General features: G+C 42.1%; 1 protein-coding gene across 2 annotated transcripts in view; it reads left to right on the plus strand.

Moving 5' to 3' along the window:
* The first annotated feature begins 1,094 nt into the window (after positions 1–1,094).
* Positions 1,095–25,284, plus strand: part of arhgap31 (Rho GTPase activating protein 31) — a 106,373-nt gene continuing 82,183 nt past the window's right edge. For both annotated transcript variants that reach the window (XM_068040497.1, XM_068040498.1), the window contains exon 1: positions 1,095–1,719. In XM_068040497.1, coding sequence (XP_067896598.1) covers positions 1,617–1,719 — 103 coding nt within the window. In that variant the 5' untranslated portion in view covers positions 1,095–1,616. The remainder of the gene's footprint in view (positions 1,720–25,284) is intronic.

The raw sequence follows: 25,284 nt of genomic DNA on the forward strand, positions 1-25,284 counted from the left end.
TACCCACAGCAGGGAACGGGAGGGAAAAAACAAAGGAAACTGTAAATGAAAAGCAACACTTCTTCAATGATCAACAACATCTAATAACGAGCACTGCGATTACATTTTGGGGTGTCAAAATATTTACCCTCAGAATAAACAAACTTTATATCTTGATACATATAAATGAGTGATTTCTGTCAGAAATTGTGACTTGTCATTAGGAGACCTGACACAGATTAGAGAGCTGTATACAATAAAGCAAATTGTGACCACACTTCAAAAGTACGTCATTGGCTGCAAAGTGCTTTGGGATGTCCTGAGGTCATGAAAGGTGCCATATAAATGCAAGTTTTTGCTTTCTTTCAAACATTCGTTTCACAGTCACAGCTCCATTTAATCAACAAGAAAAAAACCTTCTTTGAAGAAAATCCTTATTCTTTTCATTTTAACTAGAAGTACTTGTTGTGCTTTATCTCAATGCAAATTAAGCAAATCTGATGACCAAATAATAGGTTGTTTACTCCCGTTACTCTGGGATTTTATACAAACACCTCCTGTGTAAGGAGGAAGCCAACTTTGTAGCTTTGGGCTGCAGGTTAAATCAACACAGCTCATTCAGTTTAACTTTTTGTCAAGTTGTGGATAGGTATGAGAAATCTCAGAAAGTTATCCAGAATAAATGTGGACATCTACATTATTAACTGATCTGTAAAGAATTTCCTTTAAGAAGAACGCACAAAGTTTAGAAGAAAAGAAACTGCAACGCACTGTAAGAAATTTAACATTGATTTGATTTTGCAGTGGAGCCCTCATTTTAAAAGTAAACATTTTGTGACTGACCCTGTAATTCAGCTTGCTGGTCATGAAATAAAGTAATTTTAAACAGTAATAAATTGTGTTAGAATACTATTAGACAGCTATGTGGTAAAAAACCTTTCCATAATTATACCTATGACATAACATTATGGTATTCACTTAATAAAAACCATAGGATTTTTTTTTCCTTCTATGTGTGTGTGTGTATATGAGTTTTGAAAGAGACTTTGCAACAGGATGTGGTTTAGCACTGAGCACCAAGCTGGCCTACACCAGGTTTCCTGTCAGGCTGTGACTATTAAAGGCTGGGGCCGTTATCTCCCTGCTGTCAGGCCCAGCTAACAGTAACGCTTGTCCTTAGTGCCTCACTTCCTTGGTTTCTTACAGCATTTCCTGAGAACAAATCGATAAACCATTGACATGCTTTGGAAGGGGAAAAAAGGCACAGGAAGCTGATGTTTAAACTCTCAGTCTTACGGGGCCTGGAAGAGAGAGAGAGGGAGAAAACTCCAATTTTTTTCTATAAATTTGAAGCTGTATGACTGTCAGAATTTGCTGCCAAGAAGTGAAATTGTCTCTTCTGAAAGGACGACTAAGGGATCCTATCATTTCTTTTCGCACACAATGTGGAGTCTGCAAAATTCATTGCTATTACTACTTACTGACTGAACTTCTTGTCAGGATGTGAGTCTGCACTGCCTGTTGGCCAAGGCAGATTTATTGGGATTGTGTTTTTTTAAAACTGATGGTTGTTTGCAGACAGCTCTTGTGGTAAAGCAATTTGAGGCAAAGATTATTCAAGTCATCTTTGTTCACCCATGAAGAACAAGGGAGCAAAACAGAAAGGAAAACGGAAGGGTGCGAAGGACACGGCGTTTGGTTGTGACCTGGGCGAATACTTACAGAACTCTGGACAGGATGGTAAAGTAAACGATTATTATGTTTGACATTACTGTTAAAAGCTGCTTCTAAGGGTGTTTTGCTAATCTGTGTTTGCCACCAGTGCTTTGATTTCTGCTATAAATTGTGCTGCCATGCAATCAGCAACTCGGTGAAAAGAGTATTTATTCTGTCAACTAAATCGTACCAGCCCCAACTTGGAAATTGTAGTTAAATTAACTTAAATCAAGCATCAGTGGATTGTTTGTATTTTACAGTCTGATTATAATGTCAAATTATGGAACTTCAAAAGAATTTCCATGCAAGTCCTGTACATTTGGAGTTACACTCATTTTTGTGCTGTCAGTTGGTTTTGAATCATTGCCTCCTCAGATAGAAAAACACTCCCCATCACCTCATTGCTCCTTGGCCAACTCTACAAGTGCTTGTTGGAACTGCATTAACACAGCCGCTCACAGTTTATTCCATGTAATACGTAGCAGCGTGACAACAGTTTCCCGAATAAAATATAAATGCTAATGCAAAAACTAAGTGCCAGTGCATTACCCAGGACTGCTGCACTTGTAATGTCGAAGGAAAAATGCTTTCACTATCAGTATGATCTGAAGTTATCTGTTAAATCAGGCAGGTAATCAGTCTGGAGGAGAAATTGTCATTCTAGTGACAGTATATGACAGAGGTGGTGAGGAGGGTGGGGAGAATTGGGCTGACAAGGGGAAGAGGATAGGCAGTGTAGGGGCACCCCCGGTCTATAGAATGCTCAACTGTAGTTGCTAAAAAGAAAGGTGGGAATTAATTTCAAACTACAGGTCGAAATCTTTGGCTAGTTCCCAAACAGCTGGCAAACAGATTTTTCTTGGTGACTGCCCGATTCACGATGCTATGAAAGAGACAGAAGGAATTTCACTGCTGGAAATTCTCGACTGTTGGCAGGTGGAAAAAATAATAATTACTGCGAAACCAGGGGTTCAGACAAGGTTGAAAGCCGCTCTGGAGCAGATTGCAGGGAAAGGCTCCTCAGATATCTTACAGCAGGTTGTGTTCTCCTTTAGAAATTCTATCCTGTTTATCAGCATAAACTCAGCATGCCCCCACTGATTGCTAAAGGAACAATACCTCATTTATATACATACACACACACACACACTCCTCTAACAATACATATATATATTGCATATGATTAATTAGCTATTGTTCAAGTTGAGTTGTCATTGTTTTCCAAAAGTGCAAGGAAGGACAAAATCAATCTACCCCACTGGTTGGAGAATCACTGGAGATTGCTTATATCATCATTCCGCCAGCACGAGACTCTGCTTCCTGTTCATTTTGTTGGGAAACAAAGCTTTTTTTTAGATTAAACTTCCACTTCTTTTAGCGTTGAGCTCCTTTTTATACTCGTGTGCATGGTACAAGTGGTGCTGTGCTACATAAATAAGAGTGTTTCAAATCTGACCACCGTTCAAGTTCAATTTTTCAAGGGTGGTCTGAGAGGTTAAATCGTTAGAGTAGAATATCTTTTCATTTGCTCATTTTAGCAAAGAAGGAGCTTCAAACAAAGAGGGATGAACTGCCAGTGGCAAGCAATATTAGTTGTTTGTGTTAACATTCAGAATATTCCAACTCTGATGAGAAGCATTCATCAAACGTTCAGGGGACAAAGTGCTACTTACAAAGGCTTGTTAACAGCTAATTAGGATAAATCTGTACTTAATTATGATTGGAAGGTGTGAGAGGGAATAAGAGGATTTAACTCCAGTTCACAATGCAATGGAGGAGATGTTCAACGCCATTTATGTCTGTTCTTTGGGCATTAAGAGGTTAGGGAGATAATTTTTAGATCACAATCTGCCATGCCCGATCTCCCCTGAAAATGCGATGGATGCCATATTGGAAACAGATGACTTTTAGGTGTGCAGGATGCCCACCAGAAGCAGGCATTAGATGCCTTGCACATGCTAATTGGAATCCTAATGGCAGTTGCAGAACCCTGACTGAAATTGGTGTACAAATGGGCAGAGCTTCTGCCATGCCTACAGAATTGTTCATCCTGGTTCCACAAAAGTACTGCACACCATTGTATCCTCATGTAGCTCAGGAGGAGTATGTAGCACTCTGCCATGGACCAATTGGCTCCTCATTACCCATCACCAGTGCTTTCCTTGCATTATCAGTGCTCTATTACTCATCCTGACTTTCTTCTTTCTCAAAATCTGCATTATGTGTTTCTGTGCTACTGTCTGCTTCCAACAAGGGTAATGACATTTGCTGTGTGTTGAGGGATACAATTCTGCTTTGACTTGAAGGTGAGTAGGTTGTCCTTGCCCTATGAAGGGAGCAGATGGTACATTATGCATCAAAAGCACACATCCATTTATGTACTGCATTGTCCTTACTTGTACTATTAGACAGGGACACGATGTTCAAATCTCTGGACATGGGCGGGAAAAATGTACCCAACGTGGCCCTCATCCTGATGACCACCTTCGTGTGCGGCTGCATCAAGCTATGTGTCGATCCCCAGTACGCAAACTCCAAGTGTCACTACGTGCTGAGGTTCTATGTTCTTTGGGAACTGGGCTGACCGATCCTTTGTCCCCTTCACCGTCAGGTCAGATTACCTGAAGGTGCTGGGGATATGGTTCGGAAGTGCCGGGGCGTGCACCAAAACATGGGAGGAGCGAGTAGCCAAGGTACGACAAAAGTTGGGCATGTGGGGGCAGCGATCTCTCTCCATTGTGGGTAAGAACCTGGTCATCAGGTGCGAGGCGCTCACGTTGTTGCTCTACGTGGCGCAGGTCTGGCCCATACCCCACTCCTGCGCCGTGGCAGTCACCCGAGCCATTTTCCGCTTCGTCTGGGGATCTAAAATGGACCGGGTCCGGAGGGACACGATGTTCAAATCTCTGGACATGGGCGGGAAAAATGTACCCAACGTGGCCCTCATCCTGATGACCACCTTCGTGTGCGGCTGCATCAAGCTATGTGTCGATCCCCAGTACGCAAACTCCAAGTGTCACTACGTGCTGAGGTTCTATCTGTCCCCGGTGTTGCGAAGGATGGGCCTGGTCACATTGCCGCGGAACGCACCATGCAGTTGGGCGGCGCCGTACCACCTATCCTTCGTGGAGCAGTTTCTGCGGAAAAACACCTTTGACCACCGGTCCATCAGGCAGTGGTCTGCACGGAATGTCCTCAAGGCCCTACGAGAAAAGGAAACGGTGGATCCTGTCGGATGGTTCCCCGAGCAGACCGTCAAAGTCATTTGGCGGAATGCCTCATCACCAGAACTTTCAAACAAGCACCAAGACGTAGCTTGGCTGGTGGTGAGAAGGGCCCTCCCCGTCAGATCCTTCATGCACACCCGAAGTCTCGCCCCCTCCGCACAGTGCCCCCGCGTTGGCTGTGGTGGGGAAGAGACGGTCGCCCACCTCCTCCTGGAATGTGCCTTTGCAAAGCAGGTGTGGAAAGAGATGCAGTGGTTTTTGTCAAGGTTCATCCCAAGCAGCTCTGTAACACAGGAGTCTGTGCTCTACGGGCTGTTCCCAGGGACGCACACCGAGACAAACATCAACTGCTGCTGGAGGACTATCAATTCGGTGAAAGACGCCCTTTGGTCTGCCCGAAACTTGCTGGTCTTCCAGCGCAAAGAGTTGTCCACCGCCGAATGTTGCAGACTGGCACATTCCAAGGTCCAGGACTACGTGCTGAGGGACGCACTAAAGCTTGGGGCAGCCGCAGCAAAGGCTCAATGGGGAAAGACCACAGTGTAAGGTTCCCCCACCAAGCTGGACTGAGGGGCTGGATCCATGGGAAACCCCTCGAACTGTATCGTTAATATTCTCAATTGCTGTAAATGTAAAACTGTAATTGACATGACAATTGTGAAACGGAAGGGTTGGGAAGAAACTCATGACAGTATTGAAGGAAACTGATCTCCCTTGCAATGTTTGTATTTTTTGGTGCTGTTTGGAAACTGTTTGGCAATGTAATTTTTACAGATTTTTATGAATAAAGTATATTTTGGAAATAAAAAAAAAAAATTAGACAGTTAAGCACAATCTATATTTATGGAGATGTTGATGCAAATCCTAGTATATTTGAATAACCAATGCTGCCCCAACTGTGAAGCCTTTCACTGTATTAAAGGCGCTACATAAATGCAAGTTGTTATTGTTGCTCTTTGCCAACTTCTGAAGGCCCCAAGCCTTCTAAGCTGTCCCTACCAAACAGCTCAACCACAGCAGCCACATAAAGAGTGTCCTGTTTCTTTTCTAGTGTTTCACCAACTGGTTCACATTGCAAGATCTGGAGGTGTGCCAATTTAGCCTTTAAACATGAGAACAATTCTTTCCTGCAGCACATTTCCCTTGCTATCTCCTTGCTTATATAATGTCATTCACACAATAATATTATTTTCTATTATTTGCTACATCCTCACTAACAATGCTCACTGTGAGTACAATACCTTTGCGTATATCCTTAACATCTCCTACATTTCTTCATGCCATATAACTCCTATTTAACACTGAAATTCAAATCCTATCTTTGCATTAAAATAAAAGCAAAATACTGCGGATGCTGGAACCACTCAGCAGGTCTGGCAGCATCTGTGGAGAGAGAAGCAGAGTTAACATTTTGGGTCAGTGACCCTTCTTCGGAACTGACAAATATTAGAAATGTCAAAGGTTATAAGCAAGTGAGCTGGGGGTGGGGCAAGAGATAACAAAGGAGAAGGTGTAGATTGGACAAGGCCACATAGCTGACCATGTGGCCTTGTCCAATCTACACCTTCTCCTTTGTTATCTCTTGCCCCACCCCCGGCTCACTTGCTTATAACCTTTGACATTTCTAATATTTGCGAGTTCCGAAGAAGGGTCACTGACCCAAAATGTTAACTCTGCTTCTCTCTCCACAGATGCTGCCAGACCTGCTGAGTGGTTCCAGCATTTCTTGTTTTTATTCCTATCTTTGCATTCTCTCTCAACACACAGAATTTCTTATGGATCTGCTGCCAAGTCCTGAGATCATGAGGCAGTGCTAACCATATCTCTGATGACCTGCCACATCAATTGCGTCCTTTGCATTGTTGAATCAAAACCCACTCATATCACTTCAGTGCAGTGGCGGCCAGTGACTGATATCTAACACCGGCTTTTTGTTCTTGTCATCAATCATTTCTCACTCTACAGCTAAGCATAGGGACCATTGACACCTGCTAGTTAAGCTATTATTAGCTGCTTGAGAAATGTTAAAGGCTCATTATTATTTTTGTTTTGTGATGGGCCGTGTCTTTTTTTTATATCCACTAATGAAACTGTGTTCTCTGAAAATATATTTCTAGACCACATCTTTCCACAATTTCATCAGTGTTTTTTAAGTTCCTGTGATGAACATGCATTCCTACCATCTTTTTTCAAAATAGAGGGACCTATGGCCCTAAAATGTTGGGAGACACAAATCTAAGATCTAGTTTGATAATTGCATTCCCTTGCTGCTTAGTGAAATTGGTGTTTGTCATTCAGGAGAGACTGAGTGGTGTAGTGGGTTAGCCTGATGTCCTTCTGACTCTGCAACTGAGGTTTAAATCCAGGCCAAACCAACAGCATGAAAGTCTCTTCTCAGTACCTTGTAAGGGCTTCATATGAAATGATTTGGCTTGTCGCAACGCAAATTCTGATTGGATTGAGACAAAAATGCCCCTCACTTGGTATAAACAGGGAGTAACCTGATGGTTAATTGGCAAAGGTAGGCTGGAAAATGATTTCATAGAGTGTATTCTGGACAATTTTTTAGACCAGTACATTCTAGCACCAACCAGGGAGCAGGTTATTTTAGACCTGGTAATGTGAAATGAGACAGGATTAGTCAATAACCTTGTAGTAAAGAGCCTCTAGGTGACAGCGATTGTAACATGACAGAATTTGAAGGTGAGAAGTGTGGGTCTAAGACTAGTGTTTTAAACCTAAATAAAGGTATTTCTAAGGATATGAAGGCAGAGTTGGCTAAAGTGAACTGGGAAACTAGGTTAAAAGGTAAGACAGTAGAGATACAGTGACAGACTTTTAAGCAGATGTTTAATAACTCTCAACAAAGATTTATCTCAGCGAGAAAGAAAGACTCTTTGAGAAGGATCCATCAACTGTGGCTAAATAAAGAAGTTAAGGATAGTATCAATTGAAAGAAACACTGTACAATTCTGTGAAGATCAGTGGCAAGTCAGAAGATTGGGATGATTTTAGGAACCAGCAAAGGATGACTAAAAAAAAGGGAGAAATTAGAGTATGAGAGAAAGCTAGCTAGAAATATAAAAGCAGATAGTAAGAGTTTCTACAAGTGTTTAAAAGGAAAAGAGTAACAAAAGATAGTGTTGATCCTCCAGAGAGTGAGTCTGGGGAATTAACAATTGAAAACAATGAAATGGCAGAAGTGTTGAACAGGCATTTTGTGCCTGTCTTCAATGTAGAAGACTTAGAAAACTTCCCCAAAATTCTTGAAAATCAAGAGGCAAAAGGGAAAACCAGGGAAAAGGTACTGGGAAAACTATTAGACCTAAAGGCTGACAAGTCCCTAGGACTTTATGGCTTGCATCCTAGGGTCTTAAAAGAAGTACATACACGAACATACGAATTAGGAGCAGGAGTAGGCCACTCGGCCCTTCGAGCCTGCTCCGCCATTCAATAAGTTCATGGCTGAACTGATTACTCCACATTTCCACCTACCCCCGATAACCTTCCGCCCCCTTGCTTATCAAGAATCTATCTACCTCTGCCTTAAAAATATTCAAAGACTCTGTTTCCAACGCCTTTTGTGGAAGAGAATTCCAAAGACTCACAACCCTCAGAGAGAAAAAATTTCTCCTCATCTCTGTCTTAAAAGGGTGACCCCTTATTTTTAAGCAATGACCCCTAGTTCTAGATTCGCCCACAAGGGGAAACATCCTTTCCACATCCACCCTGTCAAGACTCCTCAGGATCATATATATTTCAATCAAGTTGCCTCTTACTCTTCTAAATTCCAGTGGATACAAGTCTAGTCTGTCCAATCTTTCCTCATAAGACAGTCCACCCATTCCAGGTATTAGTCTAGTAAACCTTCTCCATACTGCCTTCAACGCATTTACATCCTTCCTTAAATAAGGAGACCAGTACTGTACACAGTACTCCAGATGTGGTCTCACCAATGCCCTGTATAGCTGAAGTATAACCTCCCTACTTTTGTATTCAATTCCCCTCGCGATAAACAATAACATTCTATTAGCTTTCCTAATTACGTGCTGTACCTGCATCCTAACCTTTTGCGATTCATGCACTAGGACACCCAGATCACTCTGCATCTCAGAGCTCTGCAATCTCTCACCATTTAGATAATATGCTTCTTTTTTATTCTTCCTGCCAAAATGGACAATTTCACACTTTCCCACATTATACTCCATTTGCCAGGCCTTTGCCCACTCACTTAACCTATCTATATCCCTTTGTAGCCCCCTTATGTCCTCTTCACAACTTACTTTCCTACCTATCTTTGTGTCATCAGCAAATTTAACGACCATACCTTTGGTCTCTTCATCTAAGTCATTTATATAAATTGTAAAAGGTTGAGGCCCCGGCACAGATCTCTACGGCACACCACTCGTTACATCTTGCCAACCAGAAAATGACCCATTTATGCCTACTCTCTGTTTCCTTTTAGTTAGCCAATCTTCTATCCATGCCAATATGTTACCCCCTACACCATGAGCTTTTATTTTCTGCAATAACCTTTGATGTAGCACCTTATCAAATGCCTTCTGGAAATCCAAGTACAATACATCCACCGGTTCCCCTTTATCCACAGCACATGTAACTCCCTCAAAGAACTCCAAAAAATTGGTTAAACATGATTTCCCTTTCACAAAACCATGTTGTCTCTGCCTGATTACCTTGAATTTTTCTCAATGCCCTGCTATAATGTCTTTAATAATAGTTTCTAACAATTTCCCTTGGACAGATGTTAAGCTAACTGGCCTGTAGTTTCCTGCTTTCTGTCTCCCTCCCTTTTTGAATAAAGGAGTTACATTCACTATTTTACAATCTAACAGAACCTTCCCGGATTCTAGGGAATTTTGGAAAATTAAAACTAACGCATCATCTATCTCACTAGCCACTTCTTTTAACACCCTAGGATGAAGTCCATCAGGACACGGGGACTTGTCAGCCCGCAGCTCCAACAATTTGTTCAGTACCACTTTCCTGGTGATTGTAATTTTCCTGAGTTCCTCCCTCCCTTCCATTTCCTGACTTACAGCTAATCCTGGGATGTTACTTGTATCCTCAATAGTGAAGACCGATGCAAAATATCTGTTCAATTCATCTGCCATCTCTTTATTATCCATTATTAATTCCCCAGGCTCACTTTCTATAGGACCAACACTCACTTTGTTAACTATTTTCTTTTTAAAATATCTACAGACACTCTTACTATCTGTCTTTATATTTCTGGCTAGCTTTCTCTCTACTCTAATTTTACCTTCTTTATCAATCGTTTAGTCATTCTTTGCTGTTTTTTATGTTCTGTCCAATTTTCTGACCTGCCTCCCATCTTTGCACAGTTATAGGCTTTTTCTTTAAGTTTGATTCTATCTTTAACTGTTTTAGTTAACCACGGATGGCTGGTCCCACCCTTGGAATTTTTCTTTCTCGTTGAAATGTATCCATTCTGTGTCCACTCTCCTGTCCCTGACCACTGACCAAATCAGAAGACCCTATTCTAAGGGGTGTGACTGCCTCCTGGTACAAAATGTCCAGGTGACTTTCCCCCTCCTGATGTGTCACAGTGTCTGTAGCTCGGACTCCAGTTCAATAACTCTGAGCCGAAGCTCTTCGAGCTGCAAACACTTACTGCAGATGTGTTTGCCCTGGATCACACAGGCATCCAGGAGCTCCCACATGCTGCAGCTGTGACACATTACTTAATACGTTTTAATTAACTACTTAATTATTTTATTCAATTATTTATTTTATTTTATTTTCCTTTTTTTATATATTTTATTAAGCTTACCACTAGTTCCTTTACTATTGCTATGACCAGGTGAAAAAGAGGTCTCGGGTTCCCTTTCAGCCTTCACCTGTTCTTACTGTAACAGGGTTATTTTTTAAACACACTGTGTTTTTAGCTCCCCCTTGGTGAATCCTTGTTTACCGCTTTCCAATTATAAGGCAAAGAAACGAGCACAAACAGGCTTTCTTAGGTTTAAAGAAGAAAGGTGAAATTTTATTACATTTTAACTTAAACTTTAATTTGGTTGACGCCTATGGATACACGACGTGCCCATGCTAGCATGCATACACAATACACACATGCAAATAGAGACAGAAAAGAGCAGAAGAAATAAAGTGGAAAAGTTGGAGGCAATATCTAAAGAGTTTTTGTTATGGGTCTTCGAGCCCACTGTAGAGTCCTTGATTGTAGATAGATCTTGGTTTTCGTTGGGGCCCAGTATTTCTTAAACTTTGTAAGCTGTAGGAGACTTTTCGCTCATGAAGTTTATATATCTTCAGTGGAATCAGTTCCATGAGAAAGAGATGGGGGCAGACAGCAGAGGCTGTGGCGAGCCAGCCAGGAGAGGTTTTTTCAATCCAGGAGCAAGCAGCTCTCTGCAGACTCTCTATTCAAACTCTGCAACAGCCAGTTAGTCATGTGACTAACTTCTCTAACCACGTCTGTTTGTAGATTGTCTTGGAGCAGGGGATAGCTCCTTTGTTCCAAAACACTGTCTGTTAATATGCAAAAATGTCTTTCCAGACAGGGGCCTGGCAACTCCTTGTCACAGGCCTTCTGTTCTTCCCAGCAATAATTTGAAATTTAATGTCCATGTGGCGAAATTAATGTGCCTCATTCTTGGCAGGTGGGGATCTGCATGATACTATTTTAAACGTTAGGTTTAAAATGGATCTTAATCACTTACCAGATACTTACCAAACAGGTAGCTTCTTCGCAAACCAATCATCTACCTGCTTGCCTGTGATGTTTGATGCTATGTTTGATTTAAATTAAATTACCTTTATACTCACCCCAGCAGCTCTCTGTTTCCCTGCTCTTACTGCTGATTGTGACGTCACTCTGATGTCACTTTTCAATTTTTTCCTGCTCCGCTCCTACTGCTCCCCCCATGCTCCTCTCTCTCTCGATCTGTCTGTCTCTGGTCTCCGACTCTGGGCTTTTGACGTGCTTTTTAAACCTCCCCTCCCGCCATGCTCCTCTCTCTCTCGCTCTGTCTCTGGCTCTGGGCTTTTGGCGTGATTTTTAAACCTCTGCTCCCACCCTGCTCTTCTCTCTCTCGCTCTGTCTCTGGTCTGGAGAGCTGCAGAGATAGAAAAGGCATTGGTCATAATCTTTCAAAATTTCCCAGATTCTGGAAGGGTCCCAGCGGATTGGAAAATCGCTAATATAACACCTTTACCTTATTTAAGAAAGGAGGGAGACAGAAAGCAGGAAACTATAGGCCAATTGGCCTAACATCTGTCATAGGGAAATTGCTAGAATCCATTTTAAGGAGGTTATAGCAGGATACTTAGAAAATCACAATAAAATCATGCAGAGCCAACATGGTTTTGTGAAAGGGAAATTGTGTTTAACTAAATTATTAGAGTTCTTTGAGGAAGTAATAAGCAAGGTAGATAAAGAAGAACCTGTAGATGTGGCATACTTGGATTTCAAAAGGCATTTGATAATGTGTCACATCAAAAGTTACTGCACAAAATAATAACACATGGTGTAGGGGGTAACATATTAGCATGGATAAAGGATTGGTTAGCTAGCAGGAAGCAGCAAGTAGGATAAATGTTTTTTTTTGAGTTGGCAAGCTGTATTTAGTGGAGTGCCTCAGGGATCACTGCTGGGGCCTCAACTATTTAAAATCTATATCGATGACTTGGATGAAGGGACCGAATGTATGGTTGCTAAATTTGCCGATGACACGAAGATAGGTAGGAAAGTAAGTTGTCAAGAGGAGGTAAAGAGTTTACAAAAGAATTTAGATAGATTAAGCGAGTGGGCTAAAATTTGGCAGATGGAGTATAATGTGGGAAAATATGAACTTGTCCACTTTGGCAGGAAGAATAAAAAAGCAGTACATTATTTAAATGGAGAGAGACTGCAGAATTCGGTGGTACAGAGAGTTCTGGCCATCCTGGTACACGAATCACAAAAAATTAATATGCAGGTACAGCAAGTGATTAGGAAGGCAAATGGAATGTTGTCATTTATTGCAAGGGGAATGGAATATAAAAGTAGGGAAGTTTTACTGCAGCTATACAGGGCCTTGGTGAGACCAGATCTAGAGTACTGTTCACATTTTGGTCTTCTTATTTGAAAAAGGATATAACTGCATCAGAGAAGCTTCACTCGACTCATTCCTGGGATGCAGGACTTATCTTATGAGGAAAGGCTGAACAGGTTGGGCCTTTACCTGTTGGTGTTTTGAAGAATGAAAGGTGATCTTATTGAAACATATAAGATCCTGAGGGGATTTGATAGAGTGGATACTGGGAAGATGTCTCCTCTTGTGTGGGAGACTAGAACTAGGGGACACAGTTTGTCTCCCTTTTGAGATGGAGATGAGGAGAATTTTTTTTCTCTCAGCAGGTCGTTAATCTGTGGAATTCTCTTCCCCAGGAAGCAGTGGAGGCTGGCTCATTGGATTTATTCAAGGCTGAGTTAGATAGATTTTTAATAGACAAGGGAGTCTTGGGTTATGGCAGACAGACAGGAAAGTGGAGTTGAGACCATAATCAGATCAGCCATGATCTTATTAAATGGAACAGCAGGCTCAAAGGGCCGAATGGCCTACTCCTGCATCTATGTTCCTAATTGAGGAATAACAACATATCTCTCTGTGGCAGTAGAAGGCACACTTCTGAAGTTATGGTTAATGTGCATTGTTAGAGCACAGTAGAGTACAGAAACTTTCCGAAATAACCCTGCGATAACCATTGTTTGAAGTGAATCTTTAGAGGTCTCTTTATTAAAATTGCTTCAGAATTAGACAAGTAAAGAGCAGCCTGCACTCAGAAGTCTGCTGGTAGTGGAGATGTACTATTATCAACACTATTACAGAGAACAACAAGCTCCTGGGACCTTAAGGAATAAGACCAGGTCATCAAGTCATGAAAGTTATAACTTGGTGTTAAGAGCCTAGGGATCATTTTTAATTTTGCTTCTGTCATCCAGGAGATGTCTTGGGCTACTAGGGACATCTTATGTAATGCTTCACAAAAATTGAAAATGTTGTGACAATTCCTGTAGCAAGGGGCATGAACATGTTGAAAGCTGTGCAGTTATGAAGTCTCTTTTTTTCAAAAATATAATTTATTTCCTGTCACACTCTGAACTCATGTCAGGAACAATCCTCAAAACATTTCCAATCTAGTTTTTGACAGAGGTTCCACAGTTGTGAATTCTCCCTGGAGCTCATTCACAAAAAATTAGGTTGCGGGTTGCTTTGCGGAGTTTCATACATTCATGTCTTCTATATTTTTCTTTCTTTTCCAGTCAAACTATGTAAACACCTATAACCTGAGTGCTTCTGCTTTCCCTGGCTTACATTGCATTTTTCCAATACTATGATGAATATACAGGTGATATATTTAGGTAGCCTACTAGCATTCTACCATTCAAAATTTATTACCTTTAGGTATCAGTGTCTTTGGTAGCACCAGGCTACTGTGAATGTGTTTTTTATACACAATAGACAGAAAGATAGTGGGGCTGGCTGCCTTTTTTTAATACATTCATTCTTGGGATGTGGGTGTCACTAAAAAGAGCAGATTTTACTACCCATCCCCAGGTGCCCCTAAGTAGTTGATGGTGGGTCTTCTACTTGAACCGTTGGCAGTAATTTGGTACAACTGAGTGTCTTGCTAGGTCAGAGGGCAGTTAAGAGTTGACCACATTTGTGCAGGATTGGAGTCATATATAGGCTAGGCTGGGTAAGGATGTTAGGTTTCCTTCCCTAAAGGACAATAATGAACCAACTGAGTTTTTGTGACAATCTGATAGCTTCATGGTCACTTTTACTGATATTTCCAGCTTTTACTTTCTAGGTTTTTTAAACTGAATTCAAATTCTCTGGATTGATAGTCCAGTAACATAGCCACTCTTAACTAGCCAACTGCATTCATGTGGTAGAAGCTCAGTGGTCAACTTGAGAACATGTGTCAATTAGTCATTACATCTTCCCAGAATCCTCAGAGCAACCTCTGCATATGAACCCTAGCATGGAGAAATTAGACTAACCACAAAGACAATTTTATAGGCAATCGCCAACTGGTAGTGGGCAGGGGGAGGGGGGTTTTCTGTGGGCAAAACCAATGCTGAAACAATCACGGGCATGATACCCCTCTATCTCACTGATAATCCCTATTAGATTCACTGATTGATGAGTAAAAATCAAATGCTCTTTTCAAATTGCTTTATACTGTCTCAAACCTCTAAATATAATGGCTTTAAGCTCAGATATGACCATCAGTTAAGCCAGCAGCCGCAGAATATTAGTGCAGGGCCATTCAGGTTCGAATTGAAAGCTCAATGAATGCTTTATGTTGCAGCACAGATTTTCCATAAACTACCTGCAGTCAGCTCTGGTAACAGTGCCAAGAAAAGCCCATTCCAAACCTCCAGGTCCATGGGATAATACAGAGAGTAAGGAATATGAGAACAAATGGAACAGAGTAGCCTGAACATCAGTGTTCATAGGTTGGAGATGGGTGGTAGCTTGAACAGCAGTAAATTGAGTACTTAAATGGGTTTAGCAGGTATCTACTACAATTGGGAAGACTGCACTGTACATAACATCGTCAATCATTGAGGAAAGGGCCGTGGTCAGAGACAAAGTTCAGAATCACAATTTGAAAACTGGTATACATAAGACTGAACTTCTGAGCTGTTATTGAAGCAGTTTTGCAATATTTATACGGCCATTTAATGGGAAGTATTCAGCTGAGCTGTTACACAATCTGAAATGCAATTAAAGAAGACCCAACTGTCCGGAAAGCATTGCAATTCGTGACTTTCAAAGCTCATAGATTCATATGACACAGGAATACACAGCTGATTCTAGAAACCACAGACTTCCTTGGAGAGGCTGCTCAACAACAAAGCAATGAACAGAAGTGAACAAGTACAACTTGCAGACTAAATTCTTGCATTAATTAAGGTCTGAGTTTCTTGGGAAAATCAGGTGCTTTTACAATTAAGTTAGGGTTATGGGGAGTAGCAGTCCAACAGAGATCTGTAAACTCTGTGAGCCACTGTCCCCTCTTTATCTTTCTTCCTCCTATTACTCCAAATCAACACTCACCGTAGGCCAAAGGCTCATCATTGATGGTTGAAAGGTAGGGTATCTTGTTCCATGCTAGCTACAAGTAGGAATCCAATGGCAACACTCGAGACCCACAAATCTCTGGGTTTCTAATGCCATCCAGATCTACGGCGGTGTTATTTCAGAGAGAGACCCCAATAGTGGAAGTACCTTGTGCTCGTCATCAACGACACCTCTTCAGGGTAAAGGTGCCAATTATTGATCATAAAATGGTTTGTATCTTCACTAAGATAGTGAATGGATTAGAATGCAAATGTATCAAGTGACCACCCATTAACACTGCCGGTAGCTGCAGTTATTCTCATTAGGTAACGGGTTATCGATAACTGTAACAAAAGCAAAATATTGCAGATGCTGGAAATCTTGAAATAAAAAGAGAAAATGCTGGAAACACTCAGCAGGTCAGGCAACATCTGAGGGGAGAGAAACAGAGTTAACGTTTCAGGTCAATGACCTTTATCAGAACGGTGATTACTGAGACTACCCTCTTGTTTCATCATTTTGTCTTGTGTAGAGAAATTTTTCAAAAACAAACAATTCTGATGAAGTGCAGTAACTATTGACCTACAAATGTTCTCACTTAGTATAGTAACATATTTGAAACGGTTAAAGGATTCTGTATTTTACTGGGCCTGAATGTTATTTAATCACAATTAAAGATATTTTGTTTCCTGCATCATGCACGTTCTACAGATTCTACAGAACGCTAAGGGGTTTACCTTGGTTTCCTTTGATTTGATAAGGGTCTCAGGACTTCATCAGTCAAACAGCTAAAACCCACCCTCCAGGAATCACTGACAGAATGCTGTGTTATAAGCTGTGTTATGTCTGAGTTACTGTGTTCAGTCAGGAGATGACTCAGGAGCACTCATAAAGAGCTCAGCAGGTGGTTTTGTATTTACTCAGTGCAAGCAATTAATTACCTTTTAAAGGTAGCAGTTCAGACATTTATCACTTCAATAAAATCTGCTATTTAAGTCAGTTGTCCTGGAGATACAGGGGTACAATTTGCTGTGTATTTGCTCCCCGAGATACGTGCAATTGGGGCGCAAATCAAAAGCCCAGTGTAAAAGATTGAGGAAAATTGGGCACATGTGCACTAAGCACGTACAAACATACATAAGAACATATGAATTAGGAGCAGGAGTAGGCCACTCGGCCCTTCGAGCCTGCTCCACCATTCAATAAGTTCATGGCTGAACTGATTACTCCACATTTCCACCTACCCTGATAACTTTCCACCCCCTTGCTTATCAAGAATCTCTCTACCTCTGCCTTAAAAACATTCAAAGACTGTCTCCACAGCCCTTTGAGGAAGAGAATTCCAAAGACTCACGACCCTCTGAGAGAAAAAATTTCTCCTCATCCCTGTCTTAAATGGGCAAACCCTTATTTTTAAACAGTGACCCGGTTCTAGATTCCCCCACAAGGGGAAACATCCTTTCTACATCCATCCTGTCAAGAACCCTCAGGATCTTATATGTTTCAATCAAGTTGCCTCTTACTCTTCTAAATTCCAGCGGATACAAACCTAGCCTGTCCAATCTTTCCTCGTAAGGCAGCCCGCCCATTCCAGATATTAGTCTAGTAAATAAAAACAAGAAATGCTGGATATACTCAGCAGGTCTGGCATCATCTGTGGTCTAGTAAACCTTCTCTGTACTGCCTCCAAAGCATTTACATCCTTCCTTAAATAAGGAGACCAGTACTATACACAGTACTCCAGATGTGGTCTCACCAATGCCCCATAATTACATTCAGCCTGAAATTTCCTTAATCTTTTATGCCCACCTATCAAGCCATACACATGGATTTCCCACAATTACACTGCTTCAGAAAGGCTTAAAATTACACCAAGGTTCAAGTGGGCGGCCACCCAGAGACACCTGTAGATATTGCATATCTGCAGCTCGAGGAAGCATTGAAGCCATTCTTTTCCTGTAAATCCTGACAGCCATTTTCCAGTCCACCTGAGAAATAAAAATGTCTCTTTTGCTGGCTGTACTCCTGGATGTCATTTTCATAGAGAAGGAGGAAGTGAACCAGAGACAGGAGGCCCAGAGAGTGAAACACCACCAATGTAAATCGTACCCAGCTCTCCCCATGGGGAAACCCACCCTGGAGAGTGTATAGACCTCAATTAGCATTCAAGGAGATGTCTGAGAAACTGACTGTGTGATGGTTGCACTTCACAAAGGAGGCCATGGGCTGACTCAGAGACTTGCTCTGCTAAGTCTTAAAGCCCCAGACCACATTCAGCAAAAGCTTATACTGTAGAAATGAAGATTACTACGGGCCTCAATATTTAGTAGTCTGGATTATTCCAAGCATCCATGGGGGGGCCTGTGTCAGATTACTAAAGGGGCAGTGAGGGCCTTGTCATGCAGACCATCCCACCACCCCTCCCCACCACCTGCCAAGAATGAGGCATATTAATTTTGTCATATGAACATTGATTTTGAACTGTTGCTAGAGCAAGGAAATGACTTGTTAAACAGATCAGCCGTGGCTGGAAAATATATTTGCATACTAACAGACAGAGCTTGGAGCGACAAAGGGGCTATTTCCTGCTCCATTTTAACCCACAATGGACTTTGAGCACCAGGTATTGTGTGTAAGAAGAGACATTCCCGGGTCGGCTAAGACAAGAGAATCCACAAACATACATGGTCAGACCAGCTAGTCAGATGACTAACCTGCTTGGCAACCTGGGGTTTTCTGAATTGTACAAAATGTATGAACTCAGAAAGACTGTTTGCTCCTGGAGTGAGAAGTTCTCTCCTGTCTGCTCCCATCTCTTTCTCACAAGCCTCTGGACCCATTGAGGCCACATGAACTTCAAGAGAAAAAAGTCTCCTACATCGAATAAGGTTTAACAAGAATACTAGGTCCCAACAGAAAACAAATCTTACCTAAAATCAAGGACTTTACAGCGAGTTCGAAGAATAGTAACCAAAACGGTGTGTTTAAAATTAAACCCTGTTGCGCTAAGACCAGGTGAAGGCTGAGAGGGAACCCTAGACCCCTTTGTCATCTGGTCGTAACAGCCTGCATTTGGCAGGTAATGTATGCCCTTTTCCATAATCCATTAGATTTGGAATGTCCACAGCAGAGCAAAGGCAGATGGCATAATGTTTCTGCAGGATTCCTAGCTGCCCCAGAGTTCAGGGATGATCAATGGAAAATGTTGCAATAAAAACCCATTTCCTCAGAACCCCGCAAAGTGACTTGAAGAGAAAGGGTTTGCACTCGCTCAATGCTCAGATAGTCTGCGACACACAAGCAAGGCACCACCATGATGTATTTATTGCACATAGCCCCGTCATTACATGCCAGCTCGGGCACTGATGATGCCTTTTGCGCCCCACATGCTGTAGTTGAGGAGAGATACAGTCAAGTACATGCATCCTCCTGAAGAACAATTCAGATGGTTGGACAGGTCTATGGGGGTCCTCCAATACTCCCCAGAGAGGGTAGCAAGGAAAGTTGTTGTGTGCCGTGCCCTGAACAACTTCATTATGACAGAAGGTCTGGGCCTCAACATACTGGAGGAGGAGCCAGCAAAGCAGAAAGTGCTGGACTGTGAGAGCTGGAGCCAAGAATCATGACACATCCACTTGCGGAGGCATCATTCAAGAGGGCAGGGTGGTCAGGGGGTGGCGTGGTCGGTGGCAGGATGGTGCAGCAGCAGGGAAGTCAAGGGTGAAGTGGTCAGAGGACAGGGTGGTCAGGGGGCAGGGTGGTCAGGGGGCAGCTTGTGGCACAGCCTTTTACCCAATGAGGGTCCCCTGTAGAGGTCACAAGCAGAAGAAACGAAAGACACGGTTCTCTTTCACTTCAAGGACTAATGCATTACATAAAATGTTTCAGACAGTTAGCAAACTTTAACTAGAAATTTTAACAACTAAGTACACGGGGGTGAAATTGCTCTACGTCAGTGGCACAAAACAGCAAATCGGCAGATGATTTACCACTGTGCCCGATCTTCTTTCCACTAAAATTTACAGAACAATAGTTCAAACTCTTTTTTGGAGACTCATTTCCTAATCTCACTGTCACTTTTACTTAGTTTGAGATAAAAATCTTGGCAATAGTTGCCAAGTCAAATGGAAAATAAAAACTGGCACAGTGTATAACAGGCCATCGATTCGCTACAAGGTCGTTTTGCTCTGCTGGCATAGACCAATTTCACCTCCTTAAACTCTTACACATTTCAACAAATTCTTACAGGAAATCCAATAAACTTTAACTGGACCATGAAAAACATAATTTAATTACAGTCTTTTATGGCAAACATTTTTTACAAATTCGAACAAATCTTTAATAAACTTTAATGAATGCTAGAAATTGTTAAATACATTGGATAAGCTTATGTAAACTTCAGCAAATGTTACAGCTTTGGCAAACTTTGACAAATTTAAGCAAAGATTTAACCTCTTGTACCCTGATTTGAAAATAAGAGTTTGGGTATGGTGCAAACCTAGAGAGTCAGGGGACATGGAGGCCCAGACATAAATTTTCTCCGACTCCTGACAAAACCTGACCAGCGGGCGGGAACAGGAATTCGGCAACAGGAGGCCACAGCCGAGAAAATGTGGGAACGAATCTGGCAGTCAAGTAAGTGTTGAGGGTAGCTTTTGGAAGTGATTGTGGGGAAGGGTGCTCAGGAGCCAGGTACTGAGAAGGCCCAAGGCTTCCTCATGAGGCCGGGAGGAATCCTACTGCTCCACCTGGTCTACAAAAAACCTAAAAGATCATTTTAAAACAACTTTTGGCCTATGATCCACTTCCCGGCAGGCGTGGCCTGATACAGAAGCTGTCACTGCTCCCCCTCCTCAGGCCTCCAACTCAGGGGTTTATACTTTTTCCCCATTTTACAAAGAGAAAAGTGAGATTGAGTAAGTGGTTAGCATTTGCTTTGATTGTTATTCTGGTAATCACTCGCTGTCTATGTAATAAAGCACCTGAATGATTTATATCCAGCCTTATTTCACCAATGTTTCACAGTCCACCTTTGTTATCTGAATTAAATATTGGGCAGGATTTTATTCTGCCCTTGAGACAGGCATGGAGGGGCAAAAAAAATGGCAGGGGGCGCCGTTGCTGACATTGCCCAGTCTCACTGCCATTTTGTCTGGGGGCGGGGGGGGAAGGTCAAGGACGACCTTTCCACTCCAATTAATGGCCACTTAAGGGCCTCTTCCCTCCTCCACTTCAATTTTATCGTTGGCAGTGGGGCCCACTGCTGCATGGAGATGCCAGCAGGTAAAGCCTGGCAGCCTCCTTGGGGAGCCGGGAGTCCCTCCTTTGGGGGCAATCCATGGCCCCGAGAGGGCCCCCCCCTCCCCCACCGATGATGGATGACCCCCCCACACCCTGGAAGACCCCCCACACTCACCAACACGGGCACACCCCCACCCCATCACCAGGGCTTGTCTGAATGGCTCCGGTGACTTCCAACCCCACTTACCTGCGCCTGGGGTCTCCTCCATCTTCGGTACTGCAGGCCTCCTGCAGTACCAGCTGCAGCCACTGCTCCCGGTGGCACTGCCAATACTGCAGAGTTTCCAGCCTTCTGATTGGCCAGCCGTTCTCAAGGCAGGAGCGCATCCTTAAAGGCTTAAATGGCATCCCGGACGGTGGGCAGGTAATTGGCTGCCCACTGTTAAATAGCAACGGGGGTCGGAATAAAATCCAGCCCATTGAGTTTCCCACATGTGAAGATACATAATGAAGAAATGATACCCAGTTTAGATCAGAAGAGGATCCGACTGTTACAACTCCCAATATGTCATTGTAAAATTAGATATTGGGCACACTCCTGAATGTAAGGCACTCAGGTCAGTTATGGGAGCACCTCTGTACCCAGGCAAATGTCAGAACCTGACGAAGGGTCGTTGACCTGAAACATTAGGCCCGATTTTAATGCTGTGCAAGGGAATGGGTTTTGAGTGAGCTAAAATCTCGCCCATTAACTCTGTTTCCCTCTCCACAGATGCTTCCAGACCTGCTGAATATTTCCAGCATTTTCTGTTTTTATGTTGTTTACCTACACTGATTATTTCAGAGGTAGTAGCTCAACCAGTTCTTCGATCTGTAAATCTGATGAGTTTTGGACATTTTTAACTGATGAACACCAATGTAAAAGGTGCCAAGGCATTCAGAGTCTAAAAGGATGATTGTAGTCAAATTAAACAGCTGGCTGACATAAACAAGTCTGACCTTTGTGTATTGGCATTGTTGCAATCAGTATTAGGTTGGAATGCACTGCCCAAAAAGGTGGTGGAAGCAGATTCAATTGTAACGTTCGAAAGGGAATTGGATGTATACACTCAGAAAGGGAAAAATAATTGCATGGCTAAGAGGATAGAACATGGTAATGGAATTGGATATCTCTTTCAAAGAGCTGGCACAGGTTTGATGAGACGAATTGTTTCATTCTGTACTGTATTATTCTACGATAGTTGATTTTTTTTTCCCAAAACATACTTTAATCATAAAATTTGTAAAAATACATTACATACTTCAAATTTGACATCACAAAGTGCAATACAGATCAGTTTGTTTCAATACAGTAATGAGGTGCCTCACTACACTCACCATTTCAGGTTATATTTACAATATACATTTACATTATTCTATGATAGGTGATCACCTTAGACAAGCTATCAGTGTAATCATCCTCCTATTCACTGATGTCTCATTTAGTTTCATCACCACTCCAGTTCCATCACATCAGTGTGAGGTTGTATTGTGAACCCAGACTGTTTTGATGGATCACTTAATAAGGAACAGTATTTTCTGAATTAAATTCAGAGTATGGCCAGTGGACTGGGAGTTTTAAGAATATAATTCAATCCAAGAGTCACAAGGATTGTGGTATTGCGGGTTCTTTAATCAGGCACCTGGGATAACATTCCACTCCCACACTTACATGATCTGATCTGAACTGCCTGCTGTCTGACCCCTGAACTAGCAGAATATATTAGCATTGGACTATAACTGGGATAATAAGTGTCATAAATCAGGGTATCAGAGCTCAAGTACTCCATATGTCACTAGCAGAAATCCCACAATCAAGTTGCAACTTTTAACTTGCTCCATAATTCTGCATCCAACATTTTGCAGAAGGGATAATGGATAATTCAGAACGGTATTCTGAAAACTGGCTCAACTTTTACTGAAAGGGAAAATGATAAGATTCCATTTTATAACCAGCCACTGTGGTAATTGTTTATCTGGGAGGCAGAGTACCCTCTAATCTTTTTTGGAGTGTGCAGATGATTTTTTTAGGCACATTGCCCCTTTAAATTTTTTTGCGCAGCTGTGCTCATGTGATAATTTCAAGGGGCCAACTTGTGTGCAGCTTTTGCAGGGACTTCTGGGTTATGGCTTGACCATGCATCCTTCAGAGAACATTGCTGTGAGGTGCATTTTAATTGCTTCTGATTCAGTATCAGGTGCTAGATAAAGGATGTACATTGAAATAGATTGAATCTGAGTCTAGTTTTAACTTTGATGTGTCACATGATACCATTTAATTTCCTCCATGCACCCATTGGTACTGGTCACCATAAAGAGCAGAAGGTTCCAGGTATGATTCTTGGGTCTGTGCTAAATTAATCGATCTATCTAAGGTGGGAAAAGAAGTGTTCAAATTGGCCTCGGGGCTCCTGAACTCAGGATGGGGCCATCAACCGGTGTTCCTATTCCTGATTGCTGTCCAATGGCTCTGACTGGTGAGCATGCAGATGTGGGCATCAAGTGGGGACTGGGATCAAGCGTGGCTGTAATGCTCTCTGCAGTCAAACAGTCTGCCAATGCACTTTAAGCTCATAAATAAAAGCAGGGCCATTTGTACAAGAGGTCAACCAATGCCTGTCCAACCGTATTAGGACTGAGCCGACGTTAGGGTAGGACATTGTAAAAAGTCCCACAAAATTCTGTCTCAACAACACCAAGGGTGGCTGGGTTGCAATTTAGATATTCCATGTCTAAGTGAAGCAAGTATCACATCATTCTATGACATCATATGCCCCTCCCCCTCCCCCTCTTGTCTGTAAATTTTGACAAGTAACAACTCCAGTGGTTAATAGTAGGACACCTCCCTTCTAGAAAAGTAATCCTAAACCTAATGGCTCAGAATTTGCTGGAGCAGGGCATCTCACGGTACGCCCTATTCGTTGGATTAGTTTCCTCACCCTTTAGCTTGAAAACATTTTTGTGTTAAGAATTGCTGGAAGTGTGAGTTGAGAATGGCATGGTGAGCTCAACTGGGCATCTGGGACCCTGTGAAGTCTCTCTCCTTAATCAATGAAGTCTAAAGATAGAGAAAGAAACAGGGTGAATTAGGGTCAAATTACGTAAGAAAAGAGAAATAAAAGGAGGAAAGGTAAGATTGAATTTAGAGACATTAAAAAAAGAGACAGAAAGGAAAAGAAAACAAATTAAATGTAAAATGTTTAATTTTTAAAACCTCTAGGAACAATTTACTGCCTGCAGGAATGAGACTTCACAGTTTCAGTTGTTCCCTTTCTAGGTCAGAGAGGTCAAGTAGCATTGAAGGAACATAAAATTGGAATTTAAAAGGTCCTTACACTGTTAGATACCAGACATAACACTCTGCAGTGAGTTTAATTCATTTTAGTAGCGCAAATACAGCAATTTCTTACAACTCATGGTGGGGTTGATGGTGAGCTCCTGTTTTCATGAGGCTAATGGGGGAATGGTGCAAATCATTCGGCAATTTGTGACTATTCAAACTCACAAGGTATCTCTTCCTCACGACAAATCGCTGGATGATTTACGCTCTAATAACAGTGTGCAGATTAAACATGCAGTTATTCTGCCAGCAAATTCTGGATCATTACTATCTGTGCCACTTAAAAAACTTAAAAAACAATATTCCGGTCTGTTGCCGGTCTCCCGCACCTTTGGATCTCCATTCAGAGATCCAAGGCGGAACACTGGTAGGAAGGAGGAAGCAGGTAAGTTTTCAGGGTGGTGCGGGGGGGAGCAGGAAAAACTATTGCAATTGGTGGAGGGGATGGTGGGAAGGAGTTGTAGGTAAAGGTTCATAACCTTTGGGGGTGGGGGGAAAGTCGGGATCGCAAGATAAGTTTTTTTTGGGAGGGGAGGCCAATTTATAAATTGTTTAGTCATGGGGGGTTGGGAGAGGGGCTTGAATCTTTTATTAATTTTTTACTTTAATTTTTTCATGTATGTAACTT

The sequence above is a fragment of the Heterodontus francisci genome, chromosome 10 (assembly GCF_036365525.1).
Source record: "Heterodontus francisci isolate sHetFra1 chromosome 10, sHetFra1.hap1, whole genome shotgun sequence".
Lineage (NCBI taxonomy): Eukaryota > Metazoa > Chordata > Chondrichthyes > Heterodontiformes > Heterodontidae > Heterodontus > Heterodontus francisci.